The following is a 17298-nucleotide window of genomic DNA, read 5'->3' as shown; positions in this document are numbered from 1 at the left end:
GCTCTGGCAGCTCAAGGACCACCCGTTTGATGATTTGTTCTAAAACTTTGCCAGCTATAGATGTCAAGCTGATGAGTTGGTAGTTACCCGGATCCTCTTTTTTCCCCTTCTTGAAGATGGGGACAACAGTCTTCTGGCACTACATCTGTTCTCTAAAAATTGTAAATAAATAAAAGGACAAAGGTTCAGAAATTACATCTGCATGTTCTTTCAGTACCATTGGATGCAATTCTTCTGGCCCAGAGGATTTGATTTCATTTCAAGGAACTAGGAATTTATGAACTACCCTACAGTGATCTTAGGCCACAACTCCTCTCCCTCATCATATTATATGATTTTGCCACATTGAGCATGATTCCCCTCACAAGGGAAGAGGGAGGAGAAGGAGGGATTAAGCAGTTCAGCCCTTTCTAAATCACCTGTTACAATGTCCCTGTCTTGTCCCCATAATGGTCCTACCATGTCCTTATTCTTTTTCTTACTTTGAATATACCGTATATACTCGCATATAAGCCGAGTTTTTCAGCCCTTTTTTAAAGCTGAAAAAGTCCCCCTTGGCTTATGCGGGGGTATTAAAAACAGATTCCAGACAAGACTGGAGGGTGGGGATGGGAGACAAGTATACTTGCCTGAAGAACCAAAGGCAGGAACAGCAGAGAGGCAGCAAACCTGGGAGGGAAAGAGCAGTCTCCGCCTCCCCCCCTCCCTTCCTTAACGAGGCTAGCACGAGGCTAGCATGTGTTGCAGGAAGCTCTGAAGCCTCTGTCTCAGAGGGAGAGCAGAGAGCAGAAGGAGGAAACGCCCCTAGAGGAAGGAATAAAGTCAAGATGGGTCAGAGGGAACGAGGAGGGAGGAGGAGGATGGGAAGAAAAGGGGAAAAAATCCTACCCAAAACAGTGGGGAGGGGAGGAAAAGAGAAAAAGCCATGATCCAAACACCACCCTCAGCTTATATGTGAGTCAATAAGTTTTCCCTGCATTTTGTGGTGTTATTAGGTGCGTCGGCTTATATGCAGGTTGGCTTATATGTGAATATATACAGTAATGAAAGAATACTTTCTTTGTTGTTTTTAGCATTTCTTGCTAGTTAAGCTCTTAGTGAGCTTAAGCTATTCTAACACTCTCCCTACACGCATTGGTTATTTGTTTATATTCCTCTTTGGGTATTAAAAAAGGTAAAGGTATCCCCTGTGCAAGCACCAGGTCATGTCTGACCCTTGGAGTGACACCCTCTAGCATTTTCATGGCAGACTCAATACAGGGTGGTTTGTCAGTGCCATCCCCAGTCATTACCATTTACCCCCCAGCAAGCTGGGTCCTCATTTTACCGACCTCGGAAGGATGGAAGGCTGAGTCAACCTTGAGCCGGGTGGTGGGATTGAACTCCCAGCCTCATGGACAGAGCTTCAGACAGCATGTCTGCTGCCTTACCACTCTGCGTCACAAGAGGCTGGTCCTCCTAAAGAGTCTTTTTTATTAGAAGAAGAAGAGATGGTTCTTATATGCCACTTTTCTCTACCCAAAGGAGCCTCAAAGTGGCTTACAGTCGTCTTCCCTTTCCTCTCCCCACAATAAGACACCCTGTGAGGTGGGTGAGGCTGAGAGAGCCCTGATATTACTGCTCGGTCAGAACAGTTCTATCAGTGCCATGGCGAGCCCAAGGTCACCCAGCTGGCTGTATGTGGGGATCGTGGAATCAAACCTGGCTCACCAGATTAGAAGTCCACACTACTAACCACTACACCAAGCTGGCTCCTCAACAAAACTGTTTATGGAGCCACTCTGGTTTCTTTAGATTCTTCCCTGTTTTCCTTCTCAAAGGATTGTGTCTGCAATTGTGCCTTCAGTATTTTGCTTTTGAGAAACTCCCAAGCTTCTTAAGACTTCCATCTCCTTAAGTTTTTCTGACATAGGGATTCTACCCAACATAAATTTAATTTGTTAAAATTTGATCTCCTGAAGTCCAGCCTGTATGAGTGACTACATACAGCTTTTCTCTTCCCCAAGATCATAAAGTCCAAAATCACATGCTCACTACTACTAAGCACACCCACAACTTTTACTGCATCAACTAATTCTTCCCTATTGTTGAGAATCAAGTCTAAAATAGCAGATTCCCTGGTTGCCCCTTCCGCTTTCTGCGAAATGAAATTGTCAGCAGTACAAGTCAAGAATGTATTGGACTTTTAATTTTTAGCAGAGCTGGTCTTCCAACAGATATCTAGGTAGTTGAACTCACCCATTTCCGCTAGGTCCCATATGTCTGGTCTAGGAGCATCTCATCCAAGTCCTCTGCCTGGCCTGGCGGTCTATAGCAGACTCCCACCATAATACCACTATTATTTCCTCCTCCTCTCAGCTGAACTCTCATGCTCCTCACAAGTATATACATTCTTAACATATAGTGCTACTCCTCCCCCTTCTTTATTTTTCTCTTTTAAACAAAAGGAACTGTTGCAGTTTCCCAGGGCCTGTACGACGGAGCTCTTCCACCTGGTCTTTGGTTGAGGCCAGGGCGCGGAAGATCTGAGGGGCCCCACCATGTCAGACAGTTACCAGATGATGACACCCCTGGACTCTCCTCTGAGGCACCAGGGGGGTTCTGCAGGAAAATAGTGTGAGGAGGGTGAGACTCACCTTTTCGCCACCAGATTTTAATTTTGTCATGGGGCATATGGACAGTTTAAACGTTTAATTTATTTTTTATGCAACCCACCGCAAACTGACTTGCTGAGAGCAGTGGGGAACAAATTTAACAAATAAATAAATACGTTGTACCACTCAATCCTATTATTCCAGTTGTGAGTGTTATCCCACCAGGTTTCTGCAATGCCTATTGGATCACAGCCCCCTTTGTTTATTAGGACTTCTAGTTCTTCCTGCTTGCTTCCCATACTCCGTGCATTAGTGTAGAGACATTGTAATCCTTCATATGAGTACCCCAGGGTTTTAGTTTTCGAACATTCCTATAAGTTAATAGTTCCCTGCATATGTGCCATTCCCTTTAAATCTGCCGTGTTCCCATCTACAGTTAACTATCATGGAACTAGGCTTTGAATGTATGTCTTGCTCCCCCATTGGACTTAATTCAAAGTCCTCCTCACCACGTCCACAAGACTCTTTGCAAAGACATTTTCCCCATCCTTGTGAGGTGCAAACCATCTCCCGACGGAAGGGCCTCATCACAGCAGCACAATCCATGGTCCAAAAACCCAGACCTTTCCTGATGACACCAGTGACGTAGCCACTCATTTATCTGCATTATTTTTCTTTCCCTTCCTAAGCCCCAGCCTTTAACAGAAAAACTGATGAAAACACAACCATTGTGATGTTGCTCACTCCTGCCTTTTAGTCTGCCTCAGATAACAAGGCAGCTCATAAAATAATTAGCACTAAAATGTTATAAAAATGTAAAGCACCCAAAATACCCTGTAAAACAAATAAGCAAAGCAAAAACCTATAGCTTTCTACAGGCATCTCTGGATACAATGTGTGATGTGCGCAGCAATTTAATTCACCAATCAAGAACTAATATTGTGTGTATGAAATGAATGCAACTTTGACCTGTAGGTTACTGTGAAGTAAGATTTTCTGGTTCTTCCATGCTTTTAGAAGGGTTATCAAAGCTTTGTTGGAAAACTTGTGCAGAACTACTTCTATTTGGCTCACCTGTTGCTGCATTTTCTAAAGGTAGCCAAATGGTGGCATTTTTTGCCAGGAAACAAACTGATGATCCACATATATCATATCTTTGTTCTTAGTTATGAGCCACAATGTACCTTTGTCCACAGGTTGACACATTGACTCTAGAACAGAAGATTTTTAGTGGCCCATATCCATATCACATCTGTATAATCCACGAGTTCAGTAACCCTCCAAATGTTCGCAACAAGGTGCGCATTCGCAGCTGGATGGACACTATAGCAAACATTAATCAGTAAGTCTCTGTCTATCAAAACAGGCCATATACAAGTTGGGGAGGAAAATTCCTCCTCCAGCCCTCAGCATTTCTGGCTCAACAACCCACCTGTCTGCTTCCCCTCTTCAGCTTCTCCTGTCCTGCCCCCTGATGGTTCAACTTGGGCAGGATTTTTTTTAATACACCTGCACATGCACTGATGTGCCTATTGGGTTGATGTACCTTAAGAGTTCCCCACCAACACAAACTGGGGCTTTCTTGGTTTACAAAATACTGTAACCTGGTCCTATTGTATGGATTTGTCTATCTGCACAGGGACTATGGTTATTAAGAGCACAGAACAAAAATCTTTTGGAGGTTTTTTAACTTTGCGGGATTAATTTCTAAATTAGGGCCTGAGGTATTGTTTGTGAAAGGACTCTAATATGGAGAACCAGTTTGATTCCCCACCTTCTCCAAATGAAGCCTGCTTGGATAATCTTGTGTCACTTTCAGTTCTCTCAGAATTCTCTCAGCCCTACTTACCTGTTGTGGGGAGAAGAAGTGATGGAAGCTGCTTTGAGTCTCCTTAGGGTAGAGAAAAGTGGGGTATAAAAAACAGCTCTTCTTGCCAGACCTGGTATTTTTGAGACAGGTGAATTGAAATGATACAACAGGCAGACTGGCGTATAATAAATGTTCTGTTTGATATGTACATCTTCACAGATGTTCATTTGCTGTTCTGCAGATATTTAACCAGATCCCTTCTTCCTTTTTCTCCTTTAGAGAGCTAATTAAATATGAGTTCTTCCCTGAAGCCACACGAACAGAAGAGGACCTGAAAAAATATACAAAGTATCCCTGGGGGAGAGACATTTATACTCTTGAAGGTAAGCATTATAGTTAGAAAACAACTATGTATGCCTTGTTTAAAGAAATTTGTTTGCATTATCCTGAATAATGGTGGGAGTATAGACACCTTCTGGGTGGTAAAGTTTGAAATCTGCCAGTAGAATGGCATGGACATAAGGCAGCCTTTCTTCTCTCAGATAGGCACATGTTAGCTGCCAGATACATTTTTATAAAGCATAGGTGTAAATTTGGATTTGTGGGGCAACTTTTGTTGTATGTAAAGGAACAGCATAATTATTTTTCTCCCTATGCCCCGGCAGGTGTTGTGGATGGGGCCCCCTACTCCATGATTACGGATTTCCCTTGGTTAAGGTCTCTCAGAACTGCGGAACCTAACGGCTACGCCAGATATGACTTTGAGGATGATGAAAAAAGTATGTAGAAATAAATATTCTGTATAAAGAAAAGGGAGAGGAAGGGCAGGTGATTCCTTTGGGTAGTGAAAAGTGGGGTACAAAAAACAGCTCTCTTTTTCTTAGGCAGCTTGTTCTGACAGGGCTCTAGGCAGCTTTTTCTCTGTAGATCAACTTTAATCAACTTTTTTACCATTGAGAACCCCCTGAAGCATTCTTCAGGCTTCAAGAAGTACTACTCCCAGAAGTACTACAATCATCCATCATTTGCCATTTGAGCGGGGGGAGGTCAACATGACCATATCACCCGATAAATGTTTAACAAACGTAAAAAAATATTTTAAAAATTAACTCCCACTCATTCGGGAAACCCAGGGCAGTCAAGAAACTCCAGGTTTTCACGAAACCCTGGTTGAGAAACTCTGTTCTAGATTATTAAATGTATTGGACTTTATTTATTGTAATAGCTTTACTTCACTTCTGCACTCTAAAGAGATCCAAGGCAGCACCTGCATCCAGTAAGCCTCCTGGGGTAACTTCACTTCTGGTCCTTACAGCATCAGTTGAAACAGTTTAGGAACAGATTTCTTGATTGCTGACCTATTATGTTAATACAATACGGGGAAAGAAAGGTTCACAATGGAAAATCAACAGAAAAAAATAGGGAACCTTTCCAAAAAACTGCAGGGAATGCTAGTACCTTAGAGTGGCAGTGGTCGTTGGCTAGCATTCCCCCGCAGTACCCTAGAGCCTATGGCTGACTGATACTAAAATACTAGAACAGTAATATAAGGAAAGGCGATAGGACTTTGCCACCTTTGATACGACAAACTGTTTTTGGAGGATTGGAGGATTCAACCACGGATGAAGTCAATGAAGACGGAATTTATCTAGAAGCCATTATGGTTGTTCCTTCTGGCATATAAAATAATTGTAAAAGAAATTGAATTGAAATTCATTATAAACATTATTACAAACATATTGCCTTGGAAAGGTTCCCTGTATTTTTCTGACCTGTTATGTTAATACTTTTTGGCTGGTGAATGGGTGATTTTCAGTATTTTGTATCTCTCTATATGATTCCATAAGGAATTTGAGTGTGTTGGCATGAGGTTTTTAATCTAGTTTATATTCTGAGTGTCTGTGACAGATGGCTTTGGGTTTTGCCCTTCAGGTGTTACTACCAATCCCTGATCCTGCCATATTCCTAGTGAGTTCAGCTAATGAGAGTCCTTGGACCCTCTGTGAGGTGGGGAGAAAAGGAATTAATAGAGGAGAATGGTCAGCTCTTCAAGTAGGACTGAGCCAAGGATAGACATGGGGACAGATATCCTTTGCTAGGCAGTTAAGTCTGTTTCAAAGAGATAGTAACTTGGGAATTCATGAGAGGGTCCAGGCAGTATCCAGAGACAACTTTATCCTGAGTCTAACTCCAAGGGTGACCAGATGTGGGAAGTGGGGAGACTGAACAGTCTAACTCCAAGGGTGACCAGATGTGGGAAGTGGGGAGACTGAACAGGTGAAATATACACTTAAAGTATTTCTGTCAACATAATAAAGTAGTGAAGGGATCAGATATCTTAGCATTTAGTGAGCCTTTTCCAATAAAATCAGTCCACCTCTCTCACTAGAAGAAACTCACTGCTGTTCTGTTAAAAGGTGCCTGTGTGTGTCCAAAGGAGGAACAGAGGAAGTATAAATCATCTCAGAAACCAGGGCTGCCCTCTCCAAATCCACTAGGTAACCTGAGCAAGTTACTGCTCTTGAGCAGCCCTCATGCCCATGTGAGAAAAATCAACCTCAGCCATTGGTGGGCGACCGGGGGGGGGGGAGTTAGAAAGGAACCTGTCTGTCAAAGAATGTGGTAAATAGATTGCTAATTTAAAAAATACTAAAATCCACAAAACAACTTTGTAAAGTTTGGTGTGGTGGTTAGGAGTGCGGACTTCTAATCTGGCGAGCCGGGTTTAATTCTGCTCTCCCCCACATGCAACCAGCTGGGTGACCTTGGGCTCGCCACAGCACTGATAAAGCTGTTCTGACTGAGCAGTAATATCAGGGCTCTCTCAGCCTCACCCACCCCACAGGGTGTCTGTTGTGGGGAGAAGGAAAGGAAGGCAATTGTAAACTACTCTGAAACTCCTCAACTTTTCTTCTTCTAAACAGCAACATTATAAAAGTCCTTCTTGGTCAAAATGCAATCTTGCAGCAAACCAATTGCTTCCCTTCTATTTGGAAGGAATGAGGCATTAGATTGATTAAGGCCTTCAATACCAGCCCCCTCTGTCCAGTCCCAGCAACTCAAACTGTGAGCAAGGAAGCACCTTTGCAATGGAAAGTACCCCAGTGCAAATCTGGTATGCATGCAAATTTAGGTGCCCTATTACAGTATAGATATTATATAGAAATCTTGCGAGTCCCTTGGACTGCAAGGCGAACAAACCAGTCAGTCCTAGAGGAGATTAGCCCGGACTGCTCCTTAGAAAGCCAGATCCTGAAGATGAAACTTAAATACTTTGCCCACCTCATGAGAAGGAAGGACTCCCTGGAGAAGAGCCTAATGCTGGGAGCGATCAAGGGCAAAAGAAGAAGGGGATGACAGAGAGTAAGATGGCTGGATGGAGTCACTGAAGCAGTAGATGCAAACTTAAATGGACTTCGAGGAATGGTAGAGGGCAGGAAGGCCTGGAGGATCATTGTCCATGGGGTTACGATGGGTCGGACACGACTTCGCACCTAACAACAACAACATATGTCACTTTGGACTCATTTTAATGTTCAGTAGTTAAGCTGTTTTATCATACCTGGTCAGATTCTGCATTCATGTTTATTTCACCGGGGAACCTATTTCTGCCTATAATTTGCTTTTAATTTTGTTCTGTTGTATTCAGAGGAATTGTTGTATTGAGAGGAAATTTGCAGCAGTCCTCACTCCAAGGGTAGGTTTTTTGCCAAGTTAATGCAAACTAACATAGCTCTGGACACAGTGAAATACTGCAAACTAGGAAGAGAGTGCTAGAGAAGTTTAAAAAAAACCCAGCTCCACTATTTGTTGGGAACAAAGAAATGGGCAGGTTCTTAAGGGAAGGTCAGAAGCAACAGCCATGGTGAATTCTTGCTTCTATACTCTTTTCTTGTACATTTTTCAGCAACTGTATTGGAAATCTATTTTTGCTACATTGATTATCAATCAAATATCTTTATTGGCATAATAACAATAATAATCAAACATTTATACAGAAGACAAAGTGGTTGAGATCCCAGGAGCAAATCCCATGAAGGAATTTTGCAACGCCTTCAGTTATTTGAGGGTTATGACCCGATAAGAGAAAGTGCACTGTTGTTGCAGGACTGTGAGTCTTGCCTGCCCCCACATTGATTATATTTGATTATATTTGGCATCCCCCATGAATTCTTAAACAGGATTATTCATTTAATTAATCTATTAGAAGATTTCTATACAACCTTCCTAGCAAGCTGGCTCATCATATTAAAGGCATCATATAATAAGCATAAAATAATTAAGTTAATCAAAATGTCTAAAAATGTATCATTTAAAATTAAGAAGAAGAAGAGTTGGTTCTTATATGCCACTTTTCTCTACATTCGCCTTTCCTTTCCTCTCTCCACAACAGACAGTGGGGTGGGTGAGGCTGAGGGAGCCCTGATATTACTGGTCAGTCAGAACAGCTTTATCAGTGTCAGCCGAGCCCAAGGTCACCCAGCTGGCTGCATGTGGGGGAGTGCAGAATCGAACCCGGCTTGCCAGATTAGAAGTCTGCACTCCTAACCACTACACCAAACTGGTGACAATTTAAGTTGGTATCAACAGCAGTACCAGCATCAGCAGTCCCAGGTTGAGAGGTCGTCCGATCTCCCTGACTACGGTCAGGGGGCATTATTAGAAGCGGGGCGTGGCATTCATCTCCGAGATCTAGGATCCTGACTACTAGCATCTTTTCTACATCATTGCTTGTTGAGAGGAGTGCTAGACAATGTGCCCTTCTTTCGCCTGTAATTTTTGATCGATGTTCAGAGACTCTGGCTTGAATTGTCAGACAAAACATTAGAATTCATGGTTTGTACATAAAATTATTCTTTAGCCAGATGATCTTGTCGTGTTCATTTTGGGGCCTCAGTCTTCCATGACTGTATTAATGGATACTTTTAATGATTTGAATGGCTGCTGACAACAGTAGAAAGATAAATGTTCATCTCCAGTAATCCAGTGGCTTGAGGACCTTGCTACCTTATTAACATTTCAGCATATGGCATGTAGACGACAATTGCACATAGGCATATTTTTTGTAGATTTGGAAACCTTCTATGGATTCTTATCTGTAGTCTTGCCACCATTGTTATATTTGTTATTTATTTCTGTTTAAAGAGTGCAAATTAAATAGATATTAATGCTAATGCCTTGCTTTGAAGAAGGTTTAAAAAACCTCAACCTGCCTCTCTTCTCTCTTCTTGCACATGTTTAGCGACTATTTATGCCCCTCGGAGGAAAGGACAGCTGTCAGCAGACATCTGCATGGAAACAATAGGGGAAGAGATCTCTGAGCTTCGTCAGATGAAGAAAGGTGTGTTCCAGCGGGTGGTAGCGATCTTCATCCATTACTGCGATGTCAATGGAGAACCAGTAGAAGATGACTACATCTGAATGGATCACCCTGCAGCTTCCGGCCCTTCGTCCCTTTTGACTGGCGTTGCCAGCGATAAAAGCAAGTGGTTTTGTTCCACTGCCTTAGTGCACTGAGAGGTCTTGGAACTTGTGTACTTCACAATTGCCCCAATGCCTACTGGAATAGTTTGTAGTACATGTCTAATGAGAAGTTGCTTTGAGTACTGAGGATTCTACATAGGAAAAATAATCCTTCCTAAAGTTTACTTTATTTCTTATGTTTATATACTGAAATTTAATTTAAGTTCCATTTTAATGAAGGCAATTTATGGCAAAGGAGAAAAAAGTTTTGTGTTTCTTATCCTGTATGATTCATAGCAGTATTTTGTTTGTTTGTCACAAGCAAAACCCCATATGCTATGTTCAGGAGTCTTTTAATCTGTGCCTTTTTTTCCTCTTGAGCATAAGAGTCCAATCTGAGTAAATATGTTCAACAGTCTTTGAGTCTTGTGTGTTTTTCAAGGGGAACAGCACCAGAGTAGTTAAACCAGTGAAGAATGGTAGAAGTGGAAAGAGCAGCCACTGGAACAATCTGCAGAAAACTGTCAATAGTTTATTCCTTTTATTGAAAAATACACATTAAGGCAGCTGCTGTTTTGGAATTCAGCAGCTAAAACAGCCATGTGAACTAGGTTGTACAAAATTAATAAAAAGCAATACATTCAACATGAGGCTGCTCATGTTTCTTCTGCCTGAATTCTGCAGCCCTCATTTTGCCTCTGCATGACTCATCTCTGCGAAGTCAGTGGTTTCATGGATTATTAAATCATAACCACAAGTAACAGTTTACAAGAACAGTGAAGAGGAGTACATACAAATCACGGGAGATAACAGTAGAAACTTGGACACTCTATCTGTTGTGAGTTCAGTTCATTAGTACTGGATGTCAGTAGTCACTGACCAGTTTCTTTGCTGGATGATGTGCGTTACCAGAAATGCACTTACACATGTGTCCTGTGATAGGTGTATATTCAGCAGTGGGGAATTTGCTTAGTAAGAGGTGGTAATGTAGATAAATTGATTGTTTGCTGATGTTTATGAGGTGATTATACGCTTTAGAGCTCAAGGCAGAACAGCTAGTAGCTACAATCCTTATTAGAAGGAAAATAATAAAAAGTCTAGCACACTAACAGTCAAGCGGATAAGAAATAAAATGGGGAAAAGAGCTGCAATCAGTATATTTACCAGTCCTGGAGAGTGTAGAGCCAGAGATACGACACAGCCAGCCAGCAGTGTGAAGGGTGGTCTGAATGGGTCCAGGATTAGAAGCACATGAGGTAGCTTTGTGAAGCCACTGTTTATATATGTTTTTGGGGAAGGGTCTGTGTGATATAAACCAGGTGAGCACATGATGGAATTTTCCATGAAGCAGGTTGTTGGGCAATGCCCTGGCCAGGTCCTGAGATGGGTGTTGATGGACTTGAACAAAGGAGTTAAAGGGTCAAAAATGAGAATCATCATGTCTCAATAGATCTAGCTGCTGAGATTGGGGGATAGATTTCCCTGGCTGAGGGACCAAGCATGAATCATACGTTTGAGACAAAGAAGTTTGCCTAGGAGCTCCTAGTTTCCATAACTACTGAAATCATTCCAGTAATATTTCTATATAACAGTTCTGATACTAATGATGATAACCTGTCAACTATGGTCCCACAGGACAATCAATTTGGAATTCAATTCATGGGATGGCCAGTAGATGTTGTTGATTTGGTTGACCTCAACCAAATGCCTGGCAGAAGAGTTCCATTTTGCAGGCCCCGTGTAATTGTGGTAGCTCATTTCACCGGGTAGGGACTAGGACAAAAAAAGCTCTGGTCCTGGATGAGGTCCAATGTGCTTCTTTGGGGCCAAGGATCACCAGCCAGTTGGAAGTGGTGGAGTATAGGGGCTATAGACAGCAAGGCTGTCCCTAGACCTAAACCTCATGGCCTTAAAGGTGATAGCTGGTTCTTCTTGGTTTGACACTGAATAACTCAAACATCCGCCAAAGAGGATTGCACTGTTTTAGCCAGAACTCTACATGCATGAAAACACTGCTGATCCAAGAAGAATTACAGCAATAAACATCACTTTTAGATAAACACCAAGTTGAAGTATTTTTTTTTATTTTAAAAGTATGACAGATTGACATGATTTATGACTAAATTAATTGTGTACTTCCATTTACACTTTTCCCTGTGTGGACGCAAAATGAATTACATTATTCCCTTGTACTCTACTTTATCCTCACAAAAGTCCTGTGAGGCAGGCTGAGCCAAGAGTGTGTGACCGGTCAAAGATCACTGAGAAAGCTGCCATGGCAGAGTTGGGATCTGACCCTGGGTGTCCATGATTCCAACCTGACACTCTAACCACAACATGGACTACCTCTCAACAATTAAACAGGTGTTTACTAAGCAAAGCAGTGGTGCAGAAAAAAACAGGGAGAAACTAGAATTCAGTCAGGTTCTTTGGCACAAGCCTAGGCTATTAAGCAGTACTACTGGTTGTGGAAAGAACAGTGTGCCAGCCTGAGAGGCAGGGGTTCTGTGTGTATGTAAAGAGCTGTCAAGTTGCAGCTGACTTATGACAACCTCAGCAGGGGCTTCCAAGACAAATGGGAAGCAGAAGTGGCTAGCCATTGCTTTCTTCTGCAGAGCCTTCCTTGGTGGTGTCCCATCTGAATACCAATCCTGCTTAGCTATACTATACCATTCCATGTCCCCTGGCTGGATGATAGGTATTAGTTCAGCAGCACTTCTGTTAGCTTTTGGGGTGGGGCCATGGCTCAGTAGATGTATGGAAGCCCTCCATCTGAGACCTGGACAGCTGTTGCCAGTTGGACTAGACATTACCTGTTTCAATAGACCAGGGGTCTGGTTTGATACGAGGCAGCTTCCTGTGTTTATATCCCATTCAATTGGCAGCTGCATTGCCTTATTTATAGTAAGATTTCCCCCTAACCATTAAATTAGCTGATCTTTTTCATATAATGAAAATCAGAAAGAGATAGGAATTGTTTCTGTTAATGTGATGCACTGTGCAAAATGAAATATACTACAATGCATCCTTTGTATTAGTAGCTTTGAGGTATTCATAAATGCTTGCATAATCACACATCTGCATAAACATTAAAAAAACAGCTATATGTTGATGGAGCAGAATGACGTAATCCTAATTCAAATGAAAAGATCCCATGGTTAGTGTTAATTGGGTATGAACACGTTTCCTGTTAAGCCGACAAAAACAGCAAATAATTTGAGTCCAATTGCATAGTCGATTACGTGTATCTCTAGAGCTTTCTACTTTAGGGTGAGGATTGGAAGCAACAACTGTATATTTTTATACATTAATTAGTTTGAGCAGATTTCAGAGTGAGAGATTGGCAAGGCTATCTGCTGTGCTCAGAATTTTGCACTTTATAAACCTCAGCTTCTGTTTGAATCTGAGGTCTACCTTTTCCTTCACACTGAGTCTTTATTTACAAAAGTTCACCAAAATGATTTGCAAGTTTTGTAGGGGTATTATTTTTACTTTCCTGAACTCAAAATCATCATGTTTTCATCATTGACGTAGTCTCCATATTACCACAAACCTCTGTGGCCCATATGGACTTGAAGATGATTACCAAACCTTAAACTTAATCCGGAATGACCAATGCTGGAGTTCAGAATCTATGTTGCCAAAGGTTGTGAACATGGAAATCTTACCTAATACTTTTGTTGATCATAGCCCATTGTTGGTGGAACCGTTCTGTCACAGAGTGGCATGAGAAGATGGAGAATGAATGACTACATTTTGGAAGACCCAGCAAGGCTGCAGAAATGTGAAACAGACATTTGAAATTTTTTGCAGATCAACACAACACCAGATGTCTCTCTGCCCACTGTGGAACACTAGTAAAGCTTTTATGAGAGGCAATTTTATACATTTGAAAACCAGGATCAGGGGGGGGAAAGGGAACAAGAATTAACAGGGATTTGAATGTCCCTCAGTCAACTGGAAAAACAACATCAGATGCACCAATCGAAGAGTGTGGCCAAACAGATTAAAATCTTGAGGATGAAGAGAGATGGCATTGAAGCAGAAGAGATGAGGAAAAAACTTGATTATTTAAAACAAAGGAACTTTGACAGCACAGATAAGCCCAGAAGGCAGCTGGCCTACAAACTATAGAAAAATTTTCAAAAACAAGCCATCTCCAAATTGAAATATGATGGGAAAGAATTTGTGACTGATTCAGAAATTCAGAACTGTTTTGCCAATTTTTTTCAAAATATCTACCAAGCAGAAGAGAAACAATTGGTGGATGGGTTTTCTTATCTGTACACCGCTCTGCAGTATAAATAGTTGGCTAAGGGGGGGTGCCGAGTCCAGGATTGAAATCAGCGCATTGGCCCCTTGGCCTGGTACTTGCCAGCCCACGCTGCCCACAATTCAGGGGAGGAGGCGCCGGCTGCCACCCCTCACATGTCAGCCCTCTGTGGCTCCTGCTGCTGCTGTGGTGGGTGGCCTCTACATCCAGGTACATGCCACCTCCCCCCCCCCCAGCTGCTTCCACCTCCCGTTTCCCACTCTCTACACTCCAGCCTCGGCTACTGCTGCCGCCATGCCCAACACAGCTGTCCTGGGGAGGATCTGCCACCACTGCCCTCACTACCACCCCCCACGGACCAGTATCGTGATGCCACGCCCGCTAATCTTGGGTGGCCGGCAGCTGCGCCCAGGCCGTCCTCGCCGCCGCTGCCGCCTCCTCTTCCTCCTCGATCCCCACTTCTGCCCCACCTGCAAGCTGCCCAACCCCCCCACCTCTGAAACAGCCTGCCCCGATGATTTGCCACCTGCCAGGGACCCCTCCCCCCTCCCAGCCCACCTTGGCCTCCCCGTGGAGCATGCGCCTTCCCCCCGCGCTGAGCCCGAACTCTGCTGCTGCTTCTCCCCCCTCCACATCCACCCGGTAATCTTCCCCCGCAGCCCCCCCTGGGTCGCCCACCGCCACAGATCACCCAACCTATGGACCCTTCACCTTGCCCCCCATCCTCCTTCCCTCCTGCCCCGTCCTCTTTAATACCCCTGCCACAAACACACTACCAGCCAAGACACTCTCTCATCCACCCTTTCTAGCACTCGTTGTATTTACATGTACAACGGGCTTAAAATCTAGTTTTAAGGATGTTCCAACAACCAGATTCTTAGAAGAACATCATAAAATTCTGAACCAAAGAGTTTCAACATAAGAACTAAATGATGCTATTGCAGCTATGTAAGTTGTCAGGGCCAGACAGGCTCTCTTCTACATATTACAAGAAGGGAGCACATGTGATCATGCCTATTTTGCTCCGGATTATTAATAGTGATAGCTCATCCAGAAAAGAAACTACCTCATTCCTGGCAACAAGCATCAATAATCCTGATATGTAAAAAAGGTTGTGACTCTCCACATTCTTACAGATCTATTTCACTGCTCAGCATGGACTATAAGATCTTTGCTATGGTTTTAGCTGAATGACTGAAAAAATGTACCGATGATGTGGTACACTCAGAACAGACTAGTTTTATGCCAACCAGATACATGAATAATAAGATCCGTTTTGTTTTAATTGCCATGGACTTTGTACGTAGAAACCAACAGCAAACAGCATTTATTTTTTTGGATGATGAAAAAGTATTTGATAATGTTTTGTGGAAATTTCTGCGAGCTACTCTATGTTACTTGGAGTGTGGGGATATGTTTCTAAACTTGATTCCACACATATATTCTGCTCAAGAAGCAAGATTGTTTATTTATTGTTTATTTATTATTGTTTATTTATTCTGCTCAAGAAGCAAGATTGTTTATTTATTTATTTTATTTATTTATTATATTTATATACCACCCTCCCCGGGGGCTCAGGGCGGTTTACATAATAACATAAGAACAATACATGGAACTAAAGAAACTATTCAAATCAGGAAAGGAACCAGACAAGGCTGCCCTTTGTCCCCATTGCTGTTCAATTTGGCACTAGAAATGCTGGCAGCTGAGATTCGGGCCAACGAGAAGCTTACTGGATTAAAAGTTAAAGGAGAGGAATTTAAGCTCAAAAGTTATGCAGATGATGTATGTGTGTTAACTAGCCTAATGATCTCTATCATAATGCTGTTTGATTTGTTGAAATAATTTGGTATATATTCAGGCTATAAGGTAAATAGAGACAAAACTAAAACCATCCTGATTGGAGTATCAGATTTAAATGCAGCCCTTATTAGAGACAGTTGCGGATGTGAAGTCAATCCTGATGTAGTGAAATATCTAGGTGTTCCATACAAAACGTGATGCCACTAAGCTATTTGAAAACAATTATGGTAAGCTCTGGAAAAAGGTACAACAAGGCTTGTTTAGATGGCTTAGGCCTAGACTCTCATGGTCCGCATGTATCGCTACAGTTAAAATGAATATTCTACCAAAGCTCAGTTTCTTATTCCAAATATTACTCTTGCCAATTAAAGATGCTATGATTCACAAATGGCAATCTGAAGTCAACAAATTTATCTGGGATTATAAGAGATCCAGGATTGCATTTAAAATCTTACAAGATGAGATGAGGCAGACAAGCTGTGCCGTATTTAAAATGGTATTTGCATGGTGCTACTCCCATGCCTTGCTTGCAGCCCAGCCCTGTGCATCTACATGCCCCAGGCAACCAGTCCCTCCTTTTTCTGAGCAGTGGCAGAGCTGCCCCGCCCTTCTAAGGGGCACCCCTGACAAATGCTCTCCCACGTCCTACAGGAGCAGCCCCTGGGGCCTGGAGGAAGGAGGCAGTGCAGAGCTCTTTCACTATTTATTTATTTATTTATATTTATATTTTTATACCGCCCTTCCCTACGGCTCTGGGCGGTTTACATAAAACATTTTTCAACATTCACATAGAACACTATCAAAATCAATATCAAAATCAATATAACAATAACAACAACATATCAACTGGAACAATTAGAACAGCACTTCAACAATAACTTGACAATCCCTCAGTTGGTTCGTTCCCTCAGTCTGGGGGGCACCTGTAGGTGTTATGGCTCAGTCGGCCCCACCAAATGCCATGGTGGGCAGAAAAGGCTTGCTCTCTCTCCAGAATCAGGCCCTTCCTTCCCTGCTAGACTGTTGGAGGACACTTCCTGCCTCCCCGGGTGAACTAAGTAGCTCCGCAGACAAGAGTCAGTGGTGGCACGAGAGTGTTTGCTTGTCCGGTAAGGGTCCAGCCAGGGTTCACCTGTCTCCTGTGTTGGCTCCTGGGTGGAGCTGGGTGAGAGTGGCTTTGGGAGCTGCGTGGATATGCTCCGGGGACAGCACTGCGCGGCTCCTGCACTTGCCAGGGGAGAAGCCTCTGGCCTGCAAGGCAGGTTTTCCTGGGTGCCAAAGACAGGAGTGGGGGCTGACCAACATGCTTCAGCATCAGGGTGTCTCCACCCCCCAGTCAACTGCTGGTGTCTGGC

At 42.9% G+C, this 17298-nt stretch overlaps 1 protein-coding gene across 3 annotated transcripts in view; it reads left to right on the top strand.

Annotated features, from left to right (window-relative positions):
- Positions 1–10285, top strand: part of FBXO38 (F-box protein 38) — a 46205-nt gene extending 35920 nt beyond the window's left edge. For all 3 annotated transcript variants that reach the window (XM_077327112.1, XM_077327110.1, XM_077327111.1), the window contains 4 exons: positions 3791–3936; positions 4684–4787; positions 5070–5183; positions 9647–10285. In XM_077327112.1, coding sequence (XP_077183227.1) covers positions 3791–3936; positions 4684–4787; positions 5070–5183; positions 9647–9825 — 543 coding nt within the window. In that variant the 3' untranslated portion in view covers positions 9826–10285. The remainder of the gene's footprint in view (positions 1–3790; positions 3937–4683; positions 4788–5069; positions 5184–9646) is intronic.
- Positions 10286–17298: the final 7013 nt, after the last annotated feature.

The sequence above is a fragment of the Paroedura picta genome, chromosome 3, assembly GCF_049243985.1.
Source record: "Paroedura picta isolate Pp20150507F chromosome 3, Ppicta_v3.0, whole genome shotgun sequence".
NCBI classification, from domain to species: domain Eukaryota; kingdom Metazoa; phylum Chordata; class Lepidosauria; order Squamata; family Gekkonidae; genus Paroedura; species Paroedura picta.
Note: the sequence above shows the minus strand (reverse complement) of the source record. Positions and strands in the feature narration are given on the sequence as shown.